This window comes from Pelecanus crispus, chromosome 4, assembly GCF_030463565.1.
Source record: "Pelecanus crispus isolate bPelCri1 chromosome 4, bPelCri1.pri, whole genome shotgun sequence".
Taxonomy (NCBI): Eukaryota; Metazoa; Chordata; class Aves; order Pelecaniformes; family Pelecanidae; genus Pelecanus; species Pelecanus crispus.
The window spans coordinates 863,757-888,205 of NC_134646.1; the positions used below are offsets into that span (position 1 = coordinate 863,757).

The window sequence follows — 24,449 nt, forward strand, 5'->3', positions numbered from 1 at the left end:
AACATTTCTACTCATAACTTCCTAAGAGCTTAATTTCTAAGCCTGACGAAGGCATACTTAACCAAGCACAGCTGTAATAATTCACTTTCAGCCTGTGAGAAAAATGAAAACGAGGAAGATAAAGGTAATGAAGGTGTACAGATACCTATGAGCTACCTCAAAATTCCAGGACTAGGGGAAGCGCTCTCGCATACGTCTGAGGAAGCGTTTTACCAAACCAACCCCCAAAGGAGTCAAGTGACTTGGTTTTAATGTGCCGTTTTCAGCAAATACCGTAAGGGATCCACCCTCACAGATCCCAGGACAACTATATAATTAGCACGAGACTTGGAAAAAAAAAAAATGCACAACCCTAAGTATTTCACTTGACCTCCTGTGAAAGGGGGGGACACAGGGACACACAACCACGAACGCTTATGTCCTCCATATATAAACATCCAATTATCTACTCATCGGCATTCAGTAGAGCAGAATATAAAGTTGGGACAAGCAAGGGTACTACCTCCTCCCTCTTTAGGACTGCCACGGACAAAAGGCAGACGCACTCGCTCTGCAGACGGCGTACGTGGCTCGGCACAAGCTGCGAGGCAGCGGAGAAGCCGTCCCGCCTACACGCAGCACGTGCTTCCTACAACACGGCAACGAAATCTTGTCCTCGACGAGTCTGTTGAGATCACCTTCCCATCCCCTACCGGCACCGCACGCTCCCCAGCTTTTCGCCACGTCCCGTGCACCCGATGTCTCAGAGGTACTGTGCGGCAGGACAGGGCTCCTGCCTGTAAGGCTTCGTGGTGTGAAATGCAGTTTACTGATACGGTAGCGATGAGCTTCTGCGAGCTACCTGCTGCTTACTGCTTGTGTTCCAAAACAAATGCAGGTTCAGAGAAGTTTCTTCAAAGCTCAGTGCATTTAGCAAAACTTTCTTATAAAATACACTTAAGTACAATAAAAGATTCATGATGACTTAAAAGAACATTGCATTGGGTTACAGTCATTTCATAAAATTATTATTGTCTAAAAAAAAAAAAACCAACAGCTTTGAAAGAATACACATTTTCTTTGCAATAAAAATCCAAGAGGAAAAGAAAAGGTGTTTTCAGACACAAGTCCCAATTTGTAACCAAATACATCTGATGGTTGCATCTCACAGTCAACTGTACAAGTCATCTGAAATACTCCTTATGCACCAAATGATTTCCTCGTGTAAACCAGCCTCTCTTCCCAGCGTACTGAGTAGTCTTCAAAGTGCTGCAAACACTGCCTGCATCCCTGTTGGTTTACTCCCCTACATTCAGGCTTTTCATCTCACAAACTGTTATATTCTCTGTATCTTTAGTTTTAAGTCTAAACTTCCAGTTTGCTATTTTACATTAATGGCACTTACTGTAAAAAAAAAAAAAAAAGAAATAGAACGTTTAGGCACACAAAAAAAATAATTTGCTTTTCATCTCTGCAGCTGCATAGATGTCGACCAGGTCCCAAGCCATAGCCGTGCTCTGGAATTCTGGGCCACAGCACCTTGAGGACTTGGCTTCTTTATTTTTATGATTAATCAAGGTAGTTTTCACCTAGGAAGCAAAGACTCGACTATGTCCAGCAGATCGATCTGGATATTAGTACATTTTGGTTCTTAGGTCTACTGTGACTGAGACACGAAGAACCATCACAGTTCCATTAGCCTACCTGTACGCATGGACAACATTTTTCACGTGATCTCTGCCCGTCCCCCTCCCTCCATCTCGGCACATCACAGAGGACCGAAAAGGCAACGCAAAAGTGCAGAACGACAATATGTTCCAGGGCCCAAAGTCAGTGACAGACAACGACTCATATCCGATTTCTCTTTTCATTCTGGGAGCCATCTGTCATAACAAAACGATGCTCCTGGTTTGTCTTTTCTACTTTTCTCCAAGAAGCACCCAGTAAAAATTTGCCATTATTTCTCAATTTCATCGTGCAAGTTGGCCATGCCTTCTTCAACTTGAACAAACTGTACAACCCACGTCCCTGACAATTCAACCAGATAAAGTTGCTCCACTAATTAAAAGCTCAAGTAACTCGGAGAGGCGGAGGGGGGGGAACCCGTTGGAAGCATTCACTGTTTGGAAGGAAAGGGAGCCGCTCCAAAGGGATCTAACTCCAGCGCCTGCTGCTGCTGGCTCTGCGTGCTCTGCACAACCAGTTCCGTGAAGGGCACTGCGCCAAAGTCATCTGTTTTCAGCCCGTCTCCGCCGTGAAGGGCTCCATGCAAGGAGCTCTGCCTAGGTCTACCAGGCACTACCACTGTGCCTTGATCCCCGCGGTTGTCACCAAACCCCTGATGCTGGGGATGCCGCATCAAGTCCGGTGGGTGGAAGGGTTTAGCTCCGAAAGGATCCAGCAGACTCTCGTCTGTCTGCAGGGGGTTGGTTCGATCTTTGCTGTCAGTCAATGCAACGCTTATGTTCTCTTTGGAGTCTGAGATAGTCAGGAACTCGTTGCTGCTCTGCGAGTCCCTGCGGCCTGCTTTCTTGTGCCTGCGGGCTCTCTCAGGGGTGCGGTAGCTCGGTTTCAATGCCTTCTTCGTGGTGGTTGGGGTGCCATGGTGGCGCTTGCCGTTGTTCTTCGAGACCTCCTGTTTCATGCGCCTTTGCCGAGAAGAAAGTTTCTGCAGGTTACGCTGCTGCTTCACCTTCTGCTGCTGCTGACTCCCTGTGATCTCTTCAAAAGGAACCAGCCCAAACAGGTCCTCTTTACTCCCACCGGTCTTGGGGAGAAGGGAAGGCTGAAATGGGGTGCAGCCAAAAATATCAACACCCCGTGGAGAGGTGGGGGAAAGCAGAGGCTCAGTTCCCGCCACCCGGCCATCTTGCTGAGACACCTTTTTGCTGAAGGGGGCTTTTGTGAAAACATCAAAGTCATCCTGCTCTTGGTTCACGCTGGGAAAAGCCACCTGGGAAGAGATATCTTTGTCCATCTTCTCTCTTGCCTGAGGCTGCAGAGTAAAAAAGGGCACTGCCCCAAACACATCAAATTCTTGGCCAGGGTCCACCTTCATTACAGTACTTCGCACCTCAGTCAAGGACGTAGGTGTTGAACTGGGTTCTTTGATTTCACTGCTGCCCACACCATCTCTGAACCTACTGCTCAGAAGCCCTTCCACAGATTTTTGCTTGGTACGATCAGAATCCGAGTCAGAACTTTGCTTCTCTTCCTCCTCTTCCTCCACCTCTTCCTCAGAGTCCATGAGGAGAGGTCGGTGGCCTAAATTCTCTGGTTCTGTATCATTGTCATCATTGAAGTCTCCATTCTCTCCTTGCAAGACTTCTTCATCCTCCTGTTCTTCTTCTTCCTCGCTGCTCTTGGGAGAAGGAGGATCAGATTCAAAATCACTCTCTGACTCATCACCACCTTTCGTCACTTGTCCCTCTGCAGTTTTCCTCCCTGGCCGGGGATCTCTAAAAGCATGGCTCAGTTTTCCAGCCTTGGTTGGGGTCCCTAAGTTATTTCCTTGATCGCTGGCTGAGTTATCCGCTTGTTTTCCAGGGGAACCTGCAGGTCCGAAGAAAAAGGCAAAACAAAACTTGAAATACACTCTTAAAGTCAACACTTATTCCACACCCGCCAAAGCCACACATACCAAGAGTTGATGCCAACATACATTCTATACTTATTGAAGGAAATGAGGGAAAATCAGATCTAATACTTCAAACAACACTCATGAAATTGTTCAATAGTCAGACCTTCTAGCTTTACTCCTCAAGCACAAGATGTCTAGAAATACAATACTAGTATTTTGGGGGCATGGAGGAGGGACCAACGGACACAGGTGATCTCTAGAGCCAGCTCTGTACACATGCTCATCACACAGCCCCGCTCCTCTCCAGGGAAACAGGAGCCAGCGTGCTTGAAGATTTTAAGTCGGGTTTGTTTTTTTTTTTTTTTTTTAAAAGCAGACTACCTACTTCTTGAAGTGATTCTGCTTTGATAGTCTGCTCTGACAAACTTATTGCTCTAATCGTGAAAACAGGCAGCACAGGCAAAAGAAAAGCATTTAGCAATTTCAGATAATTCACTTCAGACCTTGGGGACCATTTTACAGCAACAACAGACCTCAGAGGGCTCTGCTCTGCTGGCCCACCAACCAGCCTGCTCTGCAGTTTCTGTACACCAGAAAGCAAACGCACCGCGTTGACAAACACACCCCTTAAGGCTGCCTTTTGAAGAGGTGCTCTGAGACTGACCCATCGTACCGAGGTTTTCACCACGCAGTCAGATACGTGTGGCAATAGCGACACACTCAACGTAGTTTCAAAAGCGAAATGAGTGCATGACACCCTGTTAGTTCCTAGTCTTTCCACTCCCAAGTTTTCATAGAATGAGACGATCCTACGCAACATCTCCAAGATAATTAGGTTCCTCTAAGCCTATGAAAATTAGGGACTGGGCAAGAGAGTTTGTTCATGTCCCAAGCTGTAGGAAATATTACATGAGGTCACGATCTCTCTGTCCTACCCTCGAGGGCAGCAACTCCGTACATCAGGTGAACAAGTGGGATTTGGAGCCTACAGCTGCAACAGAGGTACAGGGTTTGGGGGGTTTTGCCTCACTTTTGTGTTTTGAAGCATACAAAGGGAAATGGAGAAGACAACAATCCCTGTGGGGAGATCACAAGGTGATCGGCTAACGTAACAATATGGAAATGGAGATGCAGGGACAAGGATGTTTTCTAATATGTGTCTTGGTTTGAAATACTCCCTCCCTCCCTCCAGTCAGGACCAAAACTGTAATTTGGACTCATAAATCCCACGGAGAATTAAGCTCGATGGTCACTGCCGTTTGGCTATTTGAAATGGTCTCCCCAAGTGCTCCCCCTTGGTTTCAGCAGAAACAGCCTCTCTCCATCAGGGCCTTCCCCACAAATAATGCCAACAAAGCACACACCGTGACAGCAACACGGGAGAGCTTTTCTTTTTTTTTTTTTTCTTTTTTTTTAAAGCAGTACTTGCCTTGGTGTGTCCAATCTATGCTTAGAGGATGTCTTTTTCTCTAGTGATACTGAAGCTCCACATTCAGCCCCTTCTGAGATCTAAAGTACCAATTCAGGCAAAAAAAGCTATTGCTGTAACTTAAGTTTGAAAGAAGGGTTGTCTTGTTTGTTTCTAAATAGGATCTGTCAGCTCAGTTTTAGGAAATTCATCTATTCATTTTACTCCGACACCTTCATCCCTGCTGTTTACTATCTGACAACAGAGCTAAGAGAACGATTCACTGTAGACTCTTTTGTGGGGTGGTTGGCTTAGAAATACTGGGAGCAGAAAGAACTTTGCGTCAGTGAACAAAGCAGATGGCGAGAGCGCGCAGACCAGGTAAGCCTGCACGGTGCCGCCGGTACGGCACTCATCAGACTTCGGCAAAACAAGTTTCTCCCTACGTCAGAGCCCCGCTGCTGCACAGAGATGTCTTCGGAGCGTGACTGACTGTCGGATTTCCATTTGAAGAGAATAAGTAGGAGGCAAAGCGAAACACTTGGTCTCAGCTGGGGAAAGCATATTTGCTCTTGAGATGTCCTTTTCTCGAGGACACAGATCACAGCAGCCACGCTGCTTTACGAATGTATAATTGAACATGTAACACTAATAACAGCGACGATAATTCACCTCTTTGCACGCACAGAGCAAGTACTGAAAATTTGTGTGCAATACTTAGAAGTGAGGCTGCATTACAGTCACTCCAGGCTGAATGTTACGCGGCTACCAGCCTTCAGATAGGGACCAGAACAACAGCAAAACCAACTGTGCCCGACTGCCAGGTACGGATTTCTTCTCTCTCTACTACCTGACACGAACCTGGGGACAGGGGTTCATCCTCATAAAGCAGTTATTAACGAGCTCTATTGACAGCACTGTGCCAGGCTGCCGACCCTCTCACCTTAGCAAAATTAACACCTTCCATTTACGGCTTGGTTAAACAATGGCTGAAATTTAATCAATTCCACGTGTTCACAGGACTGAAAAAGCTGGGGATGGATGCGTGCACCAGTTATTGCTCTGAAAAAAACCTTCAGCCAGAATCCAGCTCATGACTCTCTTGTTCTTGTAATAAACAAAATAACTTCTCAGGTAATTTCTTTCACAAGGAAATTAGGATACAACTTCCAGGCCAAATCAGATTTTTTCTTTCTATGCTCCAGTTTACAGCAGAATATTAAGTTCCACAAGAACAGTTTCTTCCTTTTGTTGTAAGAAATTAAAAGCCAATTTCTTCATCCAGTGGCCGTTTTGCTCTTTTGCAATTACACTTAAAATAACAATAAAAATTCTGCAGCAATGTATTTTATGTATGGATTTAAAACCAAGATGACCAGAACGACTAAAAACATCAGGTGATTAGGGCTTTGAGCTGTTTCTTCTTTGCTCCTGGTGTCAGATTACTTCTTATCTACTGTAATTTTAAATACTACATATCTGCTTTACCCACTAAATTAGAATCGGGATTATTTGACTTCTTTCTTTAGATTTCCCAAAGGTACAGTCTTCACGTTGCACTATATAACCCCCTATCTTCCAAATCCTGCTGTTTCCAGTATTTAGTGAAACACTAACATTAACATAAACTCAATTAGATTTAAAAAAAGAAAAAGAAAATATTTCTAGGGTAGATGTTAACACCACTTACACAACAAAAGACAGAAACCTTTTATGTATGTCAATATCCACGAGTTTACACTCCCAAGAAGTGATTATACCTTGGTACATAATTTCCATATGCAGAAAGCATAATAATACAGTTTTTTTCAAGACAAGAGCTGAGCCACAGTACAGCTAATATACCTGACTTCCCAAAAGGTTTAACCATTATTTGTTAATTGCTGCCACAGTCACGCTCACTGGAAAACAAATGGCAAAGACACCGACAAGACAAAAACACCCAAGCTCTACCAACAGCTGCTGGCTCCCTGAACAAGTCATTTACGCCACGCGATGTTTAGCTCTCGGTAGCAGACCTCTCTGGACAGAACATGCATCAGGCAGGACCCGACCATACACGGCACAACACTTCAAGCACTTCCCCAAACCATACTCACTGTATTAACACTGGCACACGAGCCCTTCCAACATCTCTTAACAGACCCAGCTATAACTGTTATTCTTGCTGACAATACACAGCAAATGATTTGGGGAAGCGGTCATCCAGACAACCTACTTCTTAATCAATCTAGATTAGCGTCTGAAATTTCCATTCTCAAGTCTAACTACCATCTCTAGAGAAACGGGGAGGGAGGCAGGAACAATCCACTGACCAGTCCCACTTGCTGGAGATTTGTGCCCTATAGTAAATGCAGAGACCACGCGCTCGCTATATATGAAGCTACGTGTTTCGTTCACGTATTTGGAGCTCTGAACCACTCTTCCAGGAAATGCTGAGCACATCACTCATTGACAGAGGCAAAGTCATGGAGGGTGCTTGAGTAGCTAGCAAGAGCATTGAAAATCCGCACTACTTGTTCATTTTTACAATACTTTCCACACAGCCATCTGTCCTGGCACTAGTCAAGTTTTGTGACCTCTCATCCTACTGAGGGCAACGGGGCTAAGCCATCGCACTCCGAACATAGCATGCAGCACCCTTTTCGGTGGCAAGAATGCAGCAGCGCACAGCAAAATGAAGCCTGAGCCTGTATATTTGTGAAAGTCTGTCTCTGCATATGAGAAAATGTTTTCTGAAATATCTCCATTTGGAGGCCGCTCCTAGGTATTGCAAGCATATTTACTTTTCCAGCCTCAACATCATCACAGCACCAGGCAATTAACTGCCTATTAGCTCATCAGCATCAAACCCCTCATTTCACTCCGAAGGATTTCTGAACAGGGTTTCACAATTTCTAGCTCTTCCGCCCTGGCATTCCTCCTTACCCACCATGTCCTTGCCAGGGTAATGAATATTACTTCCTCATCACAGCAGGAAATTTGTTACTGAATTGTGTACAGACTCAGAATTATCAAAAAGACCATGAATTTTGCCCTGATTAGAAACTCACAAACTACAGTGACAGCTCAGTATTACTAACGTTTCAGCATGCACGATCGTACGTGCTCAACCTCAACAGCAAAGCAAGCGGCACGTGACAGATGACGCTGGGAGCGGTAACTGCTCCTGATACCTAGTTTTGAAGAATGCACTTTTATTTCCGAAGTATTTCAAGAGCAGTGACCTCACTGCTCCCACATTTGTATCGTTCAGGAAAGAGCAAGTATCTTGCTTTATTCTTCAGTTTGCGTTGAGGTGTTGTAAACAGAGCCATCTGCTCCAAGCAGACATTAGTCTAAGATATTAGTCTTAAACACTTCATAGTCTAACATAGCCAAAACTCGCGGAAGAAACAGTCTCTGCCCGCACTTCATCTGCGGAGTCTTCGGTTTAGTCCCAACAACAGGGAGAAAACTGCAGCAGACTGGTGTCAAAACCAACCAAAAAAAATCCTCCATAGAGCTATCGCTTTTAACCCATGACGGGAATATTTTGTTTTTCTACACTACAATTCCCCCCTCTTTCACTCCTAAAGAAGTTGGCAAACTAAATAAATCCCAAGAGCACTACAACTAGAAACAAAGCCCCAGAAGGGAAGATTCTCTGGTTAATGACAATTTAATGCTCTGACCCAACAGATATCCAAAATGAAGTGTCTGTCATGTTGATTTCATGCAATCTTCTCAACCTAAACCGCTGCAGAGACTCTTCAGAAATATATTTAAAAAAAAAATGCTGCAAAATGTTGACTAACATCTGTTTGTAATGTGCTGTTGAGATTACTACACTTCTAATCAGGTTTGCATCTCATAGGAGACAATTGTTCTTCTCTCAAATGCAAGCCAGGTGGAACATCTTTAATCATATAAGAAGATCCCAATCTTGAAGGAAATTTTCTGTTCTGATGTTCTTTTTCGAGACATCCGATTATAAGAGGATGAATTCCCCCTAACAACTGCAGTAATTACATGCCTTCTGCTGGTTCATCATTTTAGGGTATTGCGGGGGTGGCGAAAGAGTGGGGCATAAGGGCTTTAAGCTTTCTTTCAATTGGTAACATACTGCCACCATCATTTCAGAACAATTTGCCACATGTCAGGCCCATGGATTACCGGCACGCGGCAACTAAATCTGCACTATTGCTTTGACAACAGCCAGAGCAGCAGCTGCTGAACATTGTAATGGATTTACACTGCTTACCACCTTTATTTTTAACAACAAAAATGGGAGAACAGAACCCTTCTGCCTGGCATCTATTGCTTAGATATTCTTTGAAATAATTAATCTACAAGTTCAAGCGTGTTATTTAAAAAAAAGTGAAAGGTGATCATGATTGCTCTAAGATTTGGAAAAAACAATTTAAAAAAAAAAAATCACTGCATCATCTTGGAGAGAATAAGCACACCATTGTGACAGCCCACATGTGTCATTTATTCTTGTGATGTGTGAATAAATTGAAGTTCCTTTGGAATTGTTTTCTAGAAAAGTCTAAATATTATCTTGATACAGGGAAAGATCCTGAGCCTGCATTCAGCAAGTAGTAAGAATACCTGAAACCACAGCCAAGGAGAGGTTATGAAGCAGGTAACGTAAGCAGTATTTTCAGAGAGTACAAATATCGGTATGAACTTAATTAATTGTCAAGTTAACTAAGTGTAGAACAGTGTATGTAACAGCCAGATGAAGTTGCAGGTCTGGGCATCTTTTAACAAACAATTTGAGAGTATCAGTTGCTGAAGAAACATGAACTGACCACGAGCTGTTTTAGTGTTATACAGGAAGTTTCTCGTGTTCCCCTTTCCCAAGTCGTCTTGTTACTCCTCATGTTTGTAATTGCTAGTTAAATTTTAGCGAGTTGCATTTCGTTTAAAGCTCCAGACTGCACAGTAGTCCAAGGGCTCCAGAGCCACAATATAGGAACTTGCAGTATACCAAGGAGTAACCAAATGGATAGTCGTCACCCGCACTTCTTCATGCCCGAAGAATGCGCTTTTCTGCTGTAACCCAGTGAACGCTAATAATCGGCTATTGCAGCAGAGTCCTTTCAGGGATGTATTGCGGCCAGGCCTCCAGACGATTTCTGTTGCACTGCTATCTGGCACGCAGCTGGCTGGTTTTCTGCCACATCCACGCAGCTGTGACTAGAGAGGTACATACCACACCACAAAATTGCTCTTATTCCAAGACAGACACCTATAATGATCGTTTAAAGCCACTACCAAGTCTTCAAGTGCAGGAAGTGGTTAAGTCAGAAGGAAGCTGCTACTGAACAAAACTTGATTTTGTCACCAGTCTCTGCATACCGAACATGCTATGCAGCGACTGTGAAGCAATTACCTGTGTCTGTTAGAAGTAACAGCAGTGACTTGATGAAGAAGCACCATGTCTACAGTGCAGGTGATGAGCTTTACACACATTTAGTAGAACAGTTAAAATACGTGACCTGAACTAGAGCCTTTTCCCAATAAGACAAGCCAGAAGACAGCTCACTGAGATTGTCCGCAGGAACAAAATGCCTAGCAGACAGCTTCAGGTCAGCACTTGCAAAAAAAAAAAAAAATTCCAGTCAAAGTTTCCCAACATCTCCACTTCTCACACAGTCCATCTGTATCCTTCTGAGAGTTACCTCAAATATTTTATTACTTCTGCAAATTGCAGTATTAAGCTGAGGGAAGCAAAAGGCAATCTAGCCCAGTTTAATCCCAGAAAGAATTAGTGTAAACAAACATAAGATGGCAAAAGGCCAGTGAGTACAACTCAACAGCAAACTGTACTGTATTCATGACATTTCCTTCTTATTATTTGAAAATAGCAGAAAATGTGTGTCTCTTCTGAGTTTCTGAAACACTCAACTTGATGTTAACAAAGTATGTTGCAACACAAGCTGGTTAACACACACTTGAATCAAAAGCTTCCGTTCCAAAATGCTGACTGCAGGAGCCAATTTTTCCACTGTCACCATCCAGTCTTTCAGGCTTTCGAGAACCAGAATCCATTTTCCACACGTTACGTGCCTGTCCTAAATGCCTCATTACGGGCTGTTCAACTGTGCTTTCTACTGTCTTTTTCATAAAAGAATTTTCAAAGTCTTTTTCTCAAGCCTATTTTCTTTTCCGGCCATCTCAAGTTCTAAGCCATTACTACTTTCCACAAGCACTTAGGCATAAAATAGTGTGTATAGCAAGTTTACATAGAGTACTTGTGAAAACACTTTTAATACGTTATACACCAACTGTGAGTAACACTAAGTGCTTCTGCACTGTTTTCCTGTCAACTCTAAGAGGAACCCAACAATAGGTTAGTTCATTTCACACAGCTATTTGCCCTCTGCATAGCATGTCAAGCGACATACATGTTGCTGCTGGCTCTCCATTCCCACCTGAGAAGAATAAGCTCTGTTGGATAAGCAGCCCAAGTCCAGCCAGTTCCAGGCTCTCCTTCCCGGTGATCCTTGCAGCAGCAGCAGCAGCAGCCTGAAATGCACGCAGCTCCATGGGGAAAATCCCAAGGGCTCCAACTCTCAGCAACCCACGGTCCGTTCCAGCGATGATAACAGGTTTCCAGTTTCAACTTCTGAATCTCCCTTGCGTCACCTTCCCGGACACATGTAACTGTGCCTGCCAGCACTTGTTTTGCTGGACTACCAGCACCTTCTGTTAAGTTGTTAAGTCAAAAGATGATCCATGATCTTCAGCTTCTTGCTGCTGTCTCACATCAGATGACAGAAATTAGTTAAGTATTTAGTCAAGTGCTGCTTTCAGCAGAGAACCCTTAAGCCTCTGAAACAAAAGAAATCCTCTAGGCAACTCTACTCAGCTACAGTCCATATTCAACATTTACGAATCTCAGACCTAAGTCACCCCGCAAGAAAACCCGAAGTAGAAAACGGTTGCTAATACAGTAGAAAATATCTTCAGTAGGAACTGTCCCTTCATAGGAAAGTAACATTTTCTTTTTTTATTTAAATCGTCTGTATTGATAACATCAACATTTCATTTCATCATTATTCAAAAAGTCAAAATTCAGTAGTCAGCAACCTGGGTGAACGGTGGTAACACGCTCCATATTTGCACTGTAGACATGTTATAACGAGGAAGTGAAATTTCTGCTCTAACTCGATAAGGACAGTCCCTTGCCCAAACGCTGGAATCGTGCTCAAGAAATTAAGACTGTGTTCCACTTCCTATACAGTCATCTTCCCTCTGATGCCCTGAGTAAGTACCCATGTGGTATATTTCTCGGTTAAATCTTTTACAATGACACGGAACAAACCAGAAAGAACATATTATACAGAAATGTTAAGTGCAAGAGGAAATCAAAATATTAGGGATATTTGTCAAGTTTGTCCTAGAAAGCCCTCAAGCAGAAATAAAATACATGTAAGTCAACACCATTCTCCTTTTTTTAGTTGTCTTGCAACCCCTCGTTTCAAGACACTTCCAAACACAATTCCTTGGGAAAAACAAACCAGCTTTCAAAAGACGTATCTTCAGATTTAAAGATTTATCATATCAGATTTGTTTGCTGTGTGTAATTCACTGTTAACACAAAATTAAAAATACCTTCCTTGAAATCAGGCCAGTATGTACACATGTTTGAATTCCAGTTCTGAGTCAGCAGAGAAAAGGCTATTTAATAACGTACTTCTTTTTTTCTCTAATGAAACAGGTAACATTTCATAACCAACTCAACATTTCTCAAGCAGTCTGGTTTTCCAGCCACGACTGAACTTGATTGTTTTGGGTTTTTTGTGGGGTTTTTTGGGTTGTTTTTGATTTTTTCGGGTTTGGGTTTGTTTTTTTTTTTTTAGGTAAGGCATCTGCCCTTGTTTTTTAGTATGTCAGGAATTAAAGTTTGAATTCAATGTAACAAAAGTAAAACATATGACATAACACAGTGAGGCCAATCATTACCATCTAAGCTATTTTATAATAATGTGAAAAACAGCAAGGAGCAAATACATTTTACTACCTAAGGTGAAGAAAGAAAAAAAAAAATCCCTAGACACATGGGGATGAATAGTTAAGACAGGAGGCTAAGCACCCAATAGGCACCACCTCAGATTAAGTGTAACTATTACTGTTCATTTTGCATGTGCAAAATGGTTTTTTTTTTTATAGGCTCACCTATAAAACAAAGCAACCTCTTCAATGAAGACTCTAAGGTAAACCCTTCCAAACAGCCACCTATAGACTGCATCTATACTGCAAACATTTCTTCACTTAAGAATCGCTTTCACATTGTATTGAACTACTGAATATTAACAGGATGACGGAAGGCAAACTTTTCCTTTCTGAACGAGAACAAAAAAAGAAACTAGGAACACAGTAACAGACTACGCAGAATGAATTCGAGTCTTTCTAACAACAGGAGAGGATACAGATACAGAGGTATGTTTACAAACTGTCTTGCAGAACACAGCAGTGTTATCCTGTTCACTCTTCACCATGGACAGTACAAGAGCACTTGCGAGCACCGCGCAGCCCTAACACACCTTCATCTTCATCTTCAGGAACGCAAGATGAAAGCCAAAGAAAACACGGATGCTAACTTAGGTTGACCCCAAGTGATTTATTTTAAGGCATGTTATCTGAGCTTTTGAACTTCATTAAGAATAGTTTTTAGAAGTGATATTAAGGCACCTTTATAACACCGGCACTCTCAACAAAACTTAGGTAGGCACCTAAGTCGCTCCGTAAGTAACTGAAGCACTTTTGACCATTTAACTGTCATGTAGGCTTTGGTTTGCCACAGGTACCAAAAAAGTGATTAAAGTGCTGATCAAGCAAATGTTAGAACTGGTGATTAAGTTGCAGGATGATGTAGTTCCACATTCACAGTCAATGTCCACATCCAATGTTATTTTTACTTCCATCCGAGGTAAAAATAGCCAAAACTGAACAGAACCACAATAATCAATTCCCCCATCCCCTCCAAATGTACAGATAATGTAAGGGTTTTTTTTTTTTATTTTCACTTCATTTGCACCAAAACTACGCATTAAATGCAGTGGAACCTTACAGTCTTAACTCAACTGGAGAACTGAACTGAAGAAACCGCTGTAGTCTGCTTCCAACTCCTGCTAAGTAGCAAAATTTGGTCTTAGCAAGTAATTTCCCTTTAGCAAAAGCAGTTCCAGTTCTATGCAAATGATGCACACTGCACTGGTCCAATGTAATCGCACTGCGAAGACTACATAGTCTGTACGTTGTACTAATGCCAGGAATAGGATGCAGAAATATTTTTTTAATTGGAGGTAATCAACGTATTAAAAAAATCTCTTCAACCCATCTGCCATGAGGCAGCTGACACCTTTATCATTCTTTGGTCATTTAACCAGATGTACATACTTCAACAGATACATACGTATATATATATGTACATATGCGTACATATATATATATATGAGGTAGCGACGTTACAGATGTAACTTGCCTGGGTGAGAAATGAAAGGAACAGAACCAAAGGGATCTTCAGGAGGACTTTTCTGTGGAGCAGAATGTGACTCCACATTCTTATCTGAAGATGCTCTCCTGTCCACCAGCCTGTCTGTAAAAAACAAAATGAAACAGAACAAAAAATAAAATAAAATAAAAATGGCAGGTCTTGTGCCTACACAAAGATATCTACTGCACAGGGTGAGGGAGGAATATACTCTCGGTTAGGGTTTTTTTGATGTTTTCAAGATATTCTACATCTTGAATTCATACTACTTGATCATTCGGGGAAATTCATGTGCAAAACCTTACTGTTAATCCCCCTGTCCCACCAAGAGCAGCATGTATTTGGTGATGGAATGCTTTAAATGAGGGTGTCTCATGTTATATGCAGCCTATGTGCTCTGTAATAGTAACCACTAGTCCTGTGTGCTCTTGAGATTTTCAAGGCAGAACCACTACGCCTATCTAACACACAAAATCATTCATTTTATCCAAGTTTTGGCCAGCCTTTGCCACAAGAAGAGACAAGTTGACAAGCACAGCAGAAAAGCTGGGAGTACTTTTTATTAAACATGTAACATCTGTTAGTTATTAAAAACAATTTGAATCTCATATAATATAGAGAAATGCAGTGTCTGTTTTGTACAATCTTCAACCCTTAGGAGACTGATTTTTTTTTCTTTCTTTCTTTTTAAAGGAGAGAAACAAAAGGCAGACTGAGTGAGGAATGCTTTTGTTCTGTTATCTCCAGTGTCTGGCCTCCAGAGGAAAACCAGTTGACTGCTGCACAGTTTGCAGGCAACCAAATTCTAGAGTAACTTTTAAGGATGCAGCAACTTGGACTACCCTTTGGAGAGTCCCTGCAAATGCTGGCATGCAAGACTATGCAAGTTCAAGCCCCCAGATGATGATCAGACCTCCCAACTTCGGCAGCAGGGCAAGGGGCAGCGGAAAACAACATGGACTGAAATGCTAATCATGCAAGAAACATTAGGTCAACTGAGTAAATACAAGGTTTCAACTCCTCCATGGCACCTAGGCATATACGTACTGGCATACATTTCCCTGGAAAATGACATTTAAAATTTGTCAATTCATCAAATCTAAGGCTATTGGAAAAGGACGATCCATTTTTCCAGTCTTCTGAGGCACAAGTGTCATTTGTCCACCTCGTAACAAGATCCACTCCTCTTTATCAGAGAGCGTTTGAGAGAAAAGAGACAGTGATGGTTTCTCCAGGTTCACACAAGCAGAAGTAGATTCAGTGGGACCGTCCGTATTAGACTTTATCGCGCCTCAGATGCGGCTTCCTTAAAATAAAGATCCAAGTTTTTTCCCGCCCTCAGTGAATAAGCTGCGCCAGGGGAGGTTTAGGTTGGAAATTAGGAAAAATTTCTTTACAGAAAGGGTGGTCAAGCATTGGAACAGGCTGCCCAGAGAGGTGGTGGAGTCCCCATCCCTGGAAGCCTTCAAAAAACGGGTAGATGTGGCACTTGGGGACATGGTTCAGTCTAGTCTACCCTTGATTGGTTTAGTGTGGACTTGGTAGTGTAGGTTAATGGTTGGGCTGGATGATCTTAAAGGTCTTTTCCAACCTAAACGAGTCTATGATTTTATGATTCTATGAATAATCATACAAATGCTGCCAGCGACACGATCACGTGCCACAGCCAACCCTTTCATGAGAAGTGCAGTTATTTAAAACCACAAATAAGGAATCCGGCTGTCTCCATGCAAGTGACAGACCCATTATTACTCAGGAGACAGCTCTCTCGGGACCCTCTGAAGTACGAGAAGCCCCTGTGTACAAGGAAAGCCTGGTAAGAACCACAGCTCTTTCCTGCACGGATGGCCCAGGTAGTCCCTTCATACTGCACATACTGCAAAGGAGATGGCCGCAGAGCTTGGCAGGCTTTGCACCCACAGGTGTCTCTGTTGAAGCACCCAGATGATTCTGGGCCTAACAAGAATCTTTGTGCAAATCAGTGTGAAGGCTACGCTGGTATTTTTTCCCGGTGAGAAAGATGACTCATTTTCTCAGCTCCCAATTCTGCACAGATTAAGTGGTTACAGGAGCTCTTTCTAAGAAATCCTTTTTTTCACAGCGTTGTCAGAATCTCAGCATCGTGTGTTTCTTCCGGACCATCATTAATACCAATGGTACCAACAAGATTAGAGAAACACCTGTGTACACAAGAACCAGGAACTCCACCCTGTAACTCCGTATCGAAATTCTCCACAAAGGCGCTCAGTTCGGAAATCTTCATTCAACTGCCCGTTACCTTTTACTGCAACTGTCATCTTTTTACTACGAAAATTGCCACAAAGTTTAAGCAAGGTATTCCGTTCTCTGACTTAGCTCCCTTTTTTAAGGGGAAGTAATTAATCATATACAGCAATACCCATCACTACACACACGACAACATTAAGCGGCTAAATGCATCAAATCGAACGGTAATGTTAGCCTGACAAATTATGATGACATCTTGATCCTCTAACAATGACTCTGTATATTCAATTAGTCATGTATTACTGTCATGAACACAACAGCTTTAAAAATACTTGACAGATTTAAAAATATTTTTAATTTATGTACAAAGCATCATGTCAACAATACAAACCAGGCTTTTGGAAGTAGAAAGATAGCATTAACGTTTCAAATGCTTCTCAGCACCACATAACGTCGCAAAAAGACAAACTTACATCACACTGCACATGAGTTATAAAGTACAGGACAGCAACCAGGTTTAGCAACAGAGAAGATAACCATTTATCAAACCTGTACCTTCAATTCTCCTTCTTCTAGATGGCAGAATGATTCACAGTAAAGTCAAAATTTGAGCAAAAAAGATTACTTTGTAGTAAACAGCAGTTTTCTCTCGTAAGAGATAGCCTACATCTAAAGACAATTAAGCCTTGATCTTTAAGATATATCTGAGGAAATTCCAGGAAGTATTATACAGTTAATGACAATTTGATAGGTATAACCCTTAATTGTACAATTAATCTCTTAGTTTCTCATTAATCCACTTAAGTTTGAGAAAGTACCAGTAGACAAAATTAGGTATAAGTATTACTGCTTTGACTGCAGCAAAGGCATTAACGCTGCAAGCTAAGTTCATACTATCTTTGGCACAACATCCTTAATATCAAAGAACAAATTTAACAAGTCTTTGAAGTCTTTGATGTACCTATCTGTGTGTACACACAAACACACATACACTGAGATTACAACCCGCAATGCTCCCCCTCCACTGGACCTCTAAGAGAAATGGAGCCAAAAGGCCACAGAGAAGCTGTAACTGCATCTCGCACTATGTATAAACAAGCCTGCCATCTAGTGTACTACTGGTCAAGCGAATAATTTCTTTTAATTTTTATTTTTACATTTTTTGTATTCAAGTGACTAAAGAACCCTAATGCTGGTTATTACTAAGCAAAACTATGCGGTTATGCTTACTTTTCTGATACGGCATATGAAGTTTATCATCACATCCAGCTCTTTACGCACTGAATTACCTTTACTAAGAGCTTACTCTAACCAGCCTATTGAGCTACTCCAGGGAAACCTATTTCTTTTATAGCTTTTTCCAGCTTTTTTGTAAAGCCACTTGAAATACATCCTTGGTTAATTATCTTCTTCTGTACTTACATTTGTTCAAAACATGTGGCTTCACCAAATCAATCTCATAAAACTTAGCGTACCTACAGTCGGCAGTCCAAAGGTCAGTTAAAGATTCTGGAAATGGGTAACGTTGTGCTGATAAACTAGAGTTTCACCAAAAAAAGAAAAACCCCAAACCGGTCACTTTCCTTAAAGATTAACAGGTCATGCACACACCTTATTCAGCTACATTTCAGGACACAGATATCCAAGAAGAAAAAGACTCAACTGAAGGCATAGCTTTTTTTTCCAATCACTTGAAGTTCAACTTTACTGCATTTTTAATTGCAAGGAACTTGCCGATAGTCAGCCAAGTATATACAATCTGTTGTTTTTTGACATTGTCACATCTTACAAACCTCTCTAATAAACCTGATCTTAACAAAACCAGTTTTAGAAAGAGCGTGTAATCAGCATGCATTAAGCAATTAAGAGAATGAAGTAATTCCAAGTAAAAACCATTGAGATGACTGACTTCAAGAGGAAAAAGTTTATTCAACTATTGCCATATCAGAACAATAAAGCAGCCCTTACATGTAGCCACTCATCAAAAAGGACATTACAAAACATTAACATAATGTAATAGATCAATTTTCTTTCAGGCATTTTCAAAGGACATATCAGACCCACAAATCTTTTGCTCTGGTGTGCAAGAAAAAAGCTGGAAAGGAATAAAGCAAGCAGCCAAACTTTTCTTCCTATCTGACAACATCTCTCTGCTGTTCAGAGCTTCTTGACAATCAAGGTGACACGAGCAGTATTTAAGAGCTAAGATATTACCATTTCTGCAGTATTTGAGCCAGTAACTACCCATTTTAGACAGGGAGTTCCTATTGCACACATTTTCAAAAAGGGAAAGCAAAGAAAGAAGAAGACAGGCCCAACTCTGCCCTCAAATGCTTAGAAAGAATTTTTTGTACGCAGACTGCGTGGCCCTTCCACATGACAGGTGTTGGAACTGCTGCGCAACTACAGAGCCCTCATTTACTGCGAAGCAAAATAAGCCTTCAAGCGTCCCTTACTTGATCTTAGCAGGTCAAATTCTCTGTCCAGCAGCTCCTCCTCTGTCAACTTGGAAAAATTGTCCTCTCCAAACGGGTTCCAGCCTGACATATCGGGTGGGTTATTGATGCTCTGCTTGGGGTAACCGGCAATTGCTTCAGCATCAGGAATACCTGACCTGCAAAGTCAGTTCATGGAAGCAAATAAAGGAAAACATTATGGGATTGTTTATCAGGATGAAAATCTATGACATGCCTCATTATGCCAAAATACTATATATAAGTAACACACATGCATTAACAGCTTATCCCAAAAGCATCTGAACTAATTTAAGGGAAAACAGAATGCTCGAAAGACGTGGTTTGATCACATCATTTTTGTATGCGATCCTTGGACTTCTATTTTCCAATTTATTAACTGTAGCCAAAGCACAGAATCCTTCATCAAGGTGACATGCAAGGGCAAGAACTGTGTTTCCCCTGTGGTCATTACTATACGGGCATAGGAGACTGCCTTGCTTTCATAAAAAAAAAAGCCTACTAAATATGTATGAAGTTTTCGTCATTGCTCTTTATTTTCCAATTATTTTTGTCTTGGCAGGCACATTAAGTGTCTTTGCATCCTACATCCATCCAACTGATACAATTAACTTAACCAGTTGACACGAGAGCTTCTGCTTCTACTAGTCTTATCTAATACAGATAGAGAAAACTTTGACAGAATGTGTTTTTCGTCTCATTCACAAATTACACCTACCGCTTTCTCTGTTTGTCCGAAGCGGACTAGAAAAGCAGCAATCAGCAAGATACTGCATGCTAACTGGTTCTCTGTGCCTCGGCAGGGTCCGCAGGCCACACCTGCAGCCCAGCTCCACGTGAAACCATCTCTTCAAGACAAGACAAAAGGGGAAGGGGCTCTTTCCTGTCAGCTTGGGTGCTGCCCTCCCACAAGACTACTGGCTCTTTCTACTGAGAGAAGGACACCATGCGATACAATGCAATGCACTTAGTATGTCAGGGGAAAAGAAACTCATCACCCCTTCCTTTAGTACAAGAAGTCGTATTTTTTATTTACAAGATCAATCTTGTGCATTGCAAACCATCGCTAACTCACTATCATTGACTTGAAGCTAGAACAGCAGGATCAAAACCTTCAGCCAAACACAAAGAAGAGAAACTGGAAATATACATATTTACTTCCGGACTGGAATGATTCCTTTCAGAAATTATGTGTGTCAAAACTACTCTGACAATAGACCTGACCGAAGTAGAGCTGGTGAGTCTCAAATATGGGCACAGAAGTACAGGACAAGACTCTTATCCCTAGCAGAGACTACCTAATTGGCAAGATGAAACCAAACTGGTCACAGTTATACATGATATTCTATCAATCCAGCCTACAGCAGGAAAATATTTTGCCTTTTACTCTTTCAACACACTGTAACCTAGAAGAGACAAAGAAAGACAGCAGCACCTGAAACATGTGAGCCACATTATTAACTGAAAGCCTGTATCAAGACTGACTGCACCGAAGACTGGAGGATTCCCAGAATTGCAAAGAACTTCTCTTTCAATACAATATAGTAGGAACCCATGTCAGTTTGTAACCTAGTCCATAACATTAGTGTAACTGGACAAATCTCAAATCTGTGAATCTTTTTTTATTTTTAAATCAGAAAAGGAAGGGTTTTTTATTCCACATGCTCTTTTTCATAAGAATTCATGTGAAAGTCATTATATATTATACTTTATTAAGCAAGGGTAAGTCCACAGGCCCCTACAAAGGCACCACATCGCTCATGAGTTGTACACCATCAAATAACATACTTAAGTCAGACCTCTGATCAATAGACACATGAGTTAGAAGCCCTAGCAAATAAATGCCAACTATAAAGCCCCTCTTAAAAGTGTCGTCATGGTTTAGCCCCAGCCAGCAACTAAGCACCACGCAGCCGCTCGCTCACTGCCCCTGCCCCGGTGGGATGGGGGAGAGAATCGAAGGAGTAAGAGTGAGAAACACTCCTGGGCTGAGATAAGAACAGTTTAATCATTGAAATAAAATAAAGTAAAATAATAACAATATAATAATAATAGTAATAATAATATACAAAGCAAGTGATGCACAATGCAATTGCTCACCACCCACCAGCCGATACCCAGACAGTTCCCCAGCAGCGATCGCTGCTCCCCAGCCAACCCCCCCCAGTTTCCATACTGCCCATGACGCCGTATGGTATGGAACAGCCCTTGGGGCAGTTGGGATCAACTATTCTGGCTGTGCCCCCTCCCAGTTTCTTGTGCACCTGGCAGAGCATGGGAAGCTGAAAAGTCCCTGACTAGCATAAGCAGTACTGAGCAACAACTAAAAACATCAGTGTGTGATCAACATTCTTCTCCTACTAAATCCAAAACACGGCACTATGCCTGCTACTAGGAAGAAAATTAACTCTATCCCAGCCGAAACCAGGACAAATGCGTTTGAGAGGACTTTCACATGCCCACAGCCTCATTCAACATAGGCTACCGACCATCCTAAGCAAAGCGGTTAGCAGTCAGTTCCTGGAGTAAGTCCACGAACAAGAAAAAGTGCCAGACAGGTTCTTTAAGAAGGTGTACCAGGCTCATCTGTTAACAGGTTAAGTGTTCCACTTTCCTCACAAAATACCCTTTACCACTAGACAGCAATTATCCAACTACTTTAAGTAATAGCTTACTATTGAAGCAAGTAATTTGTGATGAAACAATTCAGCAGTGCTCATCACAATGAGGAATGTAAGCAATAAGTAACCTTTGGGTACATCTATGTCAGAATACTTGCCTGCTTGCAGGGTAGGGAGAATCTGCCACTGTACCAGCATGCACTGGAAGTGACCCAGGGTAGGATATTAAGGCTGGTGAGAAGTCTTGTGGAGAAGTGATATATTCAGGAGACTGCGCCTGTTGCGACCGCTGTTGCTGCTGAGCAAGCATCTGCTGCTGTAGGAGAGCCTGCTGATATTGCTGCACCTAAGTAAGATAATGACCATGTTACGAAAATTCACATGGGCCAGTGCAAATCTCTTCTGCTAAGTAACAATGCCAGCCTTGCAGCCAAATGCACTAACCACCACCACGCTCCAAACAAGCTTGGTAGCTTCAGTAGAACCAAGAAGCCAGACTGGGCCATTATACAGGTGAAAAGAAACTGCCCTAACAGGTCCGTGATACCGTTTTTCTCTTCCAACACATTACCGCCTAACTTTTTGTAATTATCACAACCTAAGCATATGCTACTGCAGCACTAAGAACTTAGTTTTCATCATACCCTATTCTCAAGTATTAATAATCAGTATTCCAGGACAAATTCTCCTGACTTGTGAGAAATAGATCACACCAGTTAACTCTCTTGCTTTTAAAGTAGGAATTTGATGCCACCATGTCTTCTGTCACTTTGTAGGATAACATACATTTATTGCTGTGCTCACTCCTGGAAACCTTTAAGCACCAAGTATGATTCAAATTAGGAGATACCTACTTAATCAAGTTTAGGATATATCCCATCCCATTAATACAGAAGTGCAACTCCAGATAAGCTTTTGCACATGAGTTTGGATTAACTTTTTTCCCCCTAACTGAGTATTGTTTTAGATGCTGAACTTCACACTATTTACCACATCCACAGCTCATTACAACTACTCTCAAACTTCTCCTTACTACATCTTCACAATAGCTTACAAACACAGCACATATTTTAAGATTGTATCATCTACATTTCATCCTCGACATACCATAGCAGGATACTGAGATTGGGAAGGTTGCTGCTGGTACACAGACTGCATCAACAGCTGCTGTTGGACCATCTGCTGGTGCATTGCTTGTTGATACTATAGTTGAAAAGAAGAAAATAGTTTTAAGAAGTCATGAAGCACCCCCCGCCCCCTTCTGCAACTTTCACCAGTGCTGAGCCCCTTTTGAAAATAAATCAGCTGTGCTTTGAAGAATAACACGTCTCAACAGGGCGAGAGGTGGGGAGCAGGAAGAGGAATAGCAATAGGTGTCTTGGACAGGATCTGACAGTTCTTGCCTGACCTAGCCACTCTTCTGTTATGTTTACAGTTATTTATGGTACGCAACTTGAGCAATTATACTTGACAGTATGCAAGCTGGACAGCCTTAGAATGTGTGTTATCTGTGAAAAATCTGGGCAGACAGAACAACAAGAAGGAAGCTCTTCACTGACCAAGAGAAATTTGAGAAAGCAAGAACTGCAAAATGGTGTATGTACAACCTTCTACCGCAAGCGTAGCATTGTCACCTAGATAATTCCTAACATTTATCCCAAGCACGTTTACACATACACAACACTGTTATATGGGCCACATCGTGACCATTCAAAGCAAGCTGGGATTCAGGCTCAAACTGCAAAAACAAGACAGCACAAAAAAAAAAGCAACTTTCTAGGACAAGCATTCCAGTGCCTACGAAAAGATAAATCAAAGGTAAAAAGAAGGGGCAGGAGCCATGACCCCTTTCTTTCTCACCTAGGAGGAAAAAAACCAGGCAGCAACAGCAGAAACATTTAACTAGCACATAATTCCAAGTGTTATTAGCAAGTATAATGTGTGTGTCAAACTTGTCTAACAGATTTGAGCCGTACCTGCTGAACATAAGCATCCTGAACAGTAGGTTGCTGCTGCTGGTGACGTAAATGGTGTAGCTGCTGTAGTCTCCAGTCGCCCTGCTGCAGCTGCTGGAGAACTCTGTTCTGCTGCGGGGGGTGCTGGTTGGTCCCTTGGGACTGTAAGACTTCTTGCCCGTTCCCTGGGCGCATGGTTCCTGTAATATTCAGACAACGCTACTGACATACTGATCTCTGAACTTTAGCTAGAGAGCTCCCTGGCAGTTAACATCTTCATTTAACTCTTCAAGGTGAAACAGTTTATAAACTTCCCTTCCCAGCCTGACAACTAGTACGGCTGGTAGATACTAAGTTCACTTCTTTGAAAATACTTTCAGGCCTGTCAATGGACAGTTTGTACTAAGATGCAGGAAGCTTTTCCCTTGATCTCACGACAGAGCAAGCTGGGTTCAAGACTTCTGCTTTACGAACACTTAAGTTGGACCTTCTAGTACCTCAATCCCTAACCCTCAAAGCATACAATAACACGTGCATACGACGCATGGAATTTTTTTTTTCTTTAAGGAAACTATTGGCTCACTTGTCAATTCCCTTAAACAGAACACCTGACTAATTTCACCATTCAACTGTTTTTGCAGCCTTTTAACTAATCAGTTACTAATATAAATTGATCTCTCTTGCATGCTGTATTTATATTCTGAAGTGCCCAGGAATGA

At 42.0% G+C, this 24,449-nt stretch overlaps 1 protein-coding gene across 1 annotated transcript in view; it reads right to left on the minus strand.

The window, feature by feature from the left end:
* Positions 1-1,661: 1,661 nt before the first annotated feature.
* Positions 1,662-24,449, minus strand: part of BMP2K (BMP2 inducible kinase) — a 61,213-nt gene continuing 38,425 nt past the window's right edge. The window contains exons 11-16 of the mRNA XM_075709181.1: positions 23,752-23,930; positions 22,883-22,978; positions 21,934-22,121; positions 19,137-19,294; positions 14,446-14,559; positions 1,662-3,531 (exon numbers count right to left, since the gene is read on the minus strand). Of these exons, the coding sequence (XP_075565296.1) occupies positions 2,096-3,531; positions 14,446-14,559; positions 19,137-19,294; positions 21,934-22,121; positions 22,883-22,978; positions 23,752-23,930 (2,171 nt within the window). The 3' untranslated portion in view covers positions 1,662-2,095. The remainder of the gene's footprint in view (positions 3,532-14,445; positions 14,560-19,136; positions 19,295-21,933; positions 22,122-22,882; positions 22,979-23,751; positions 23,931-24,449) is intronic.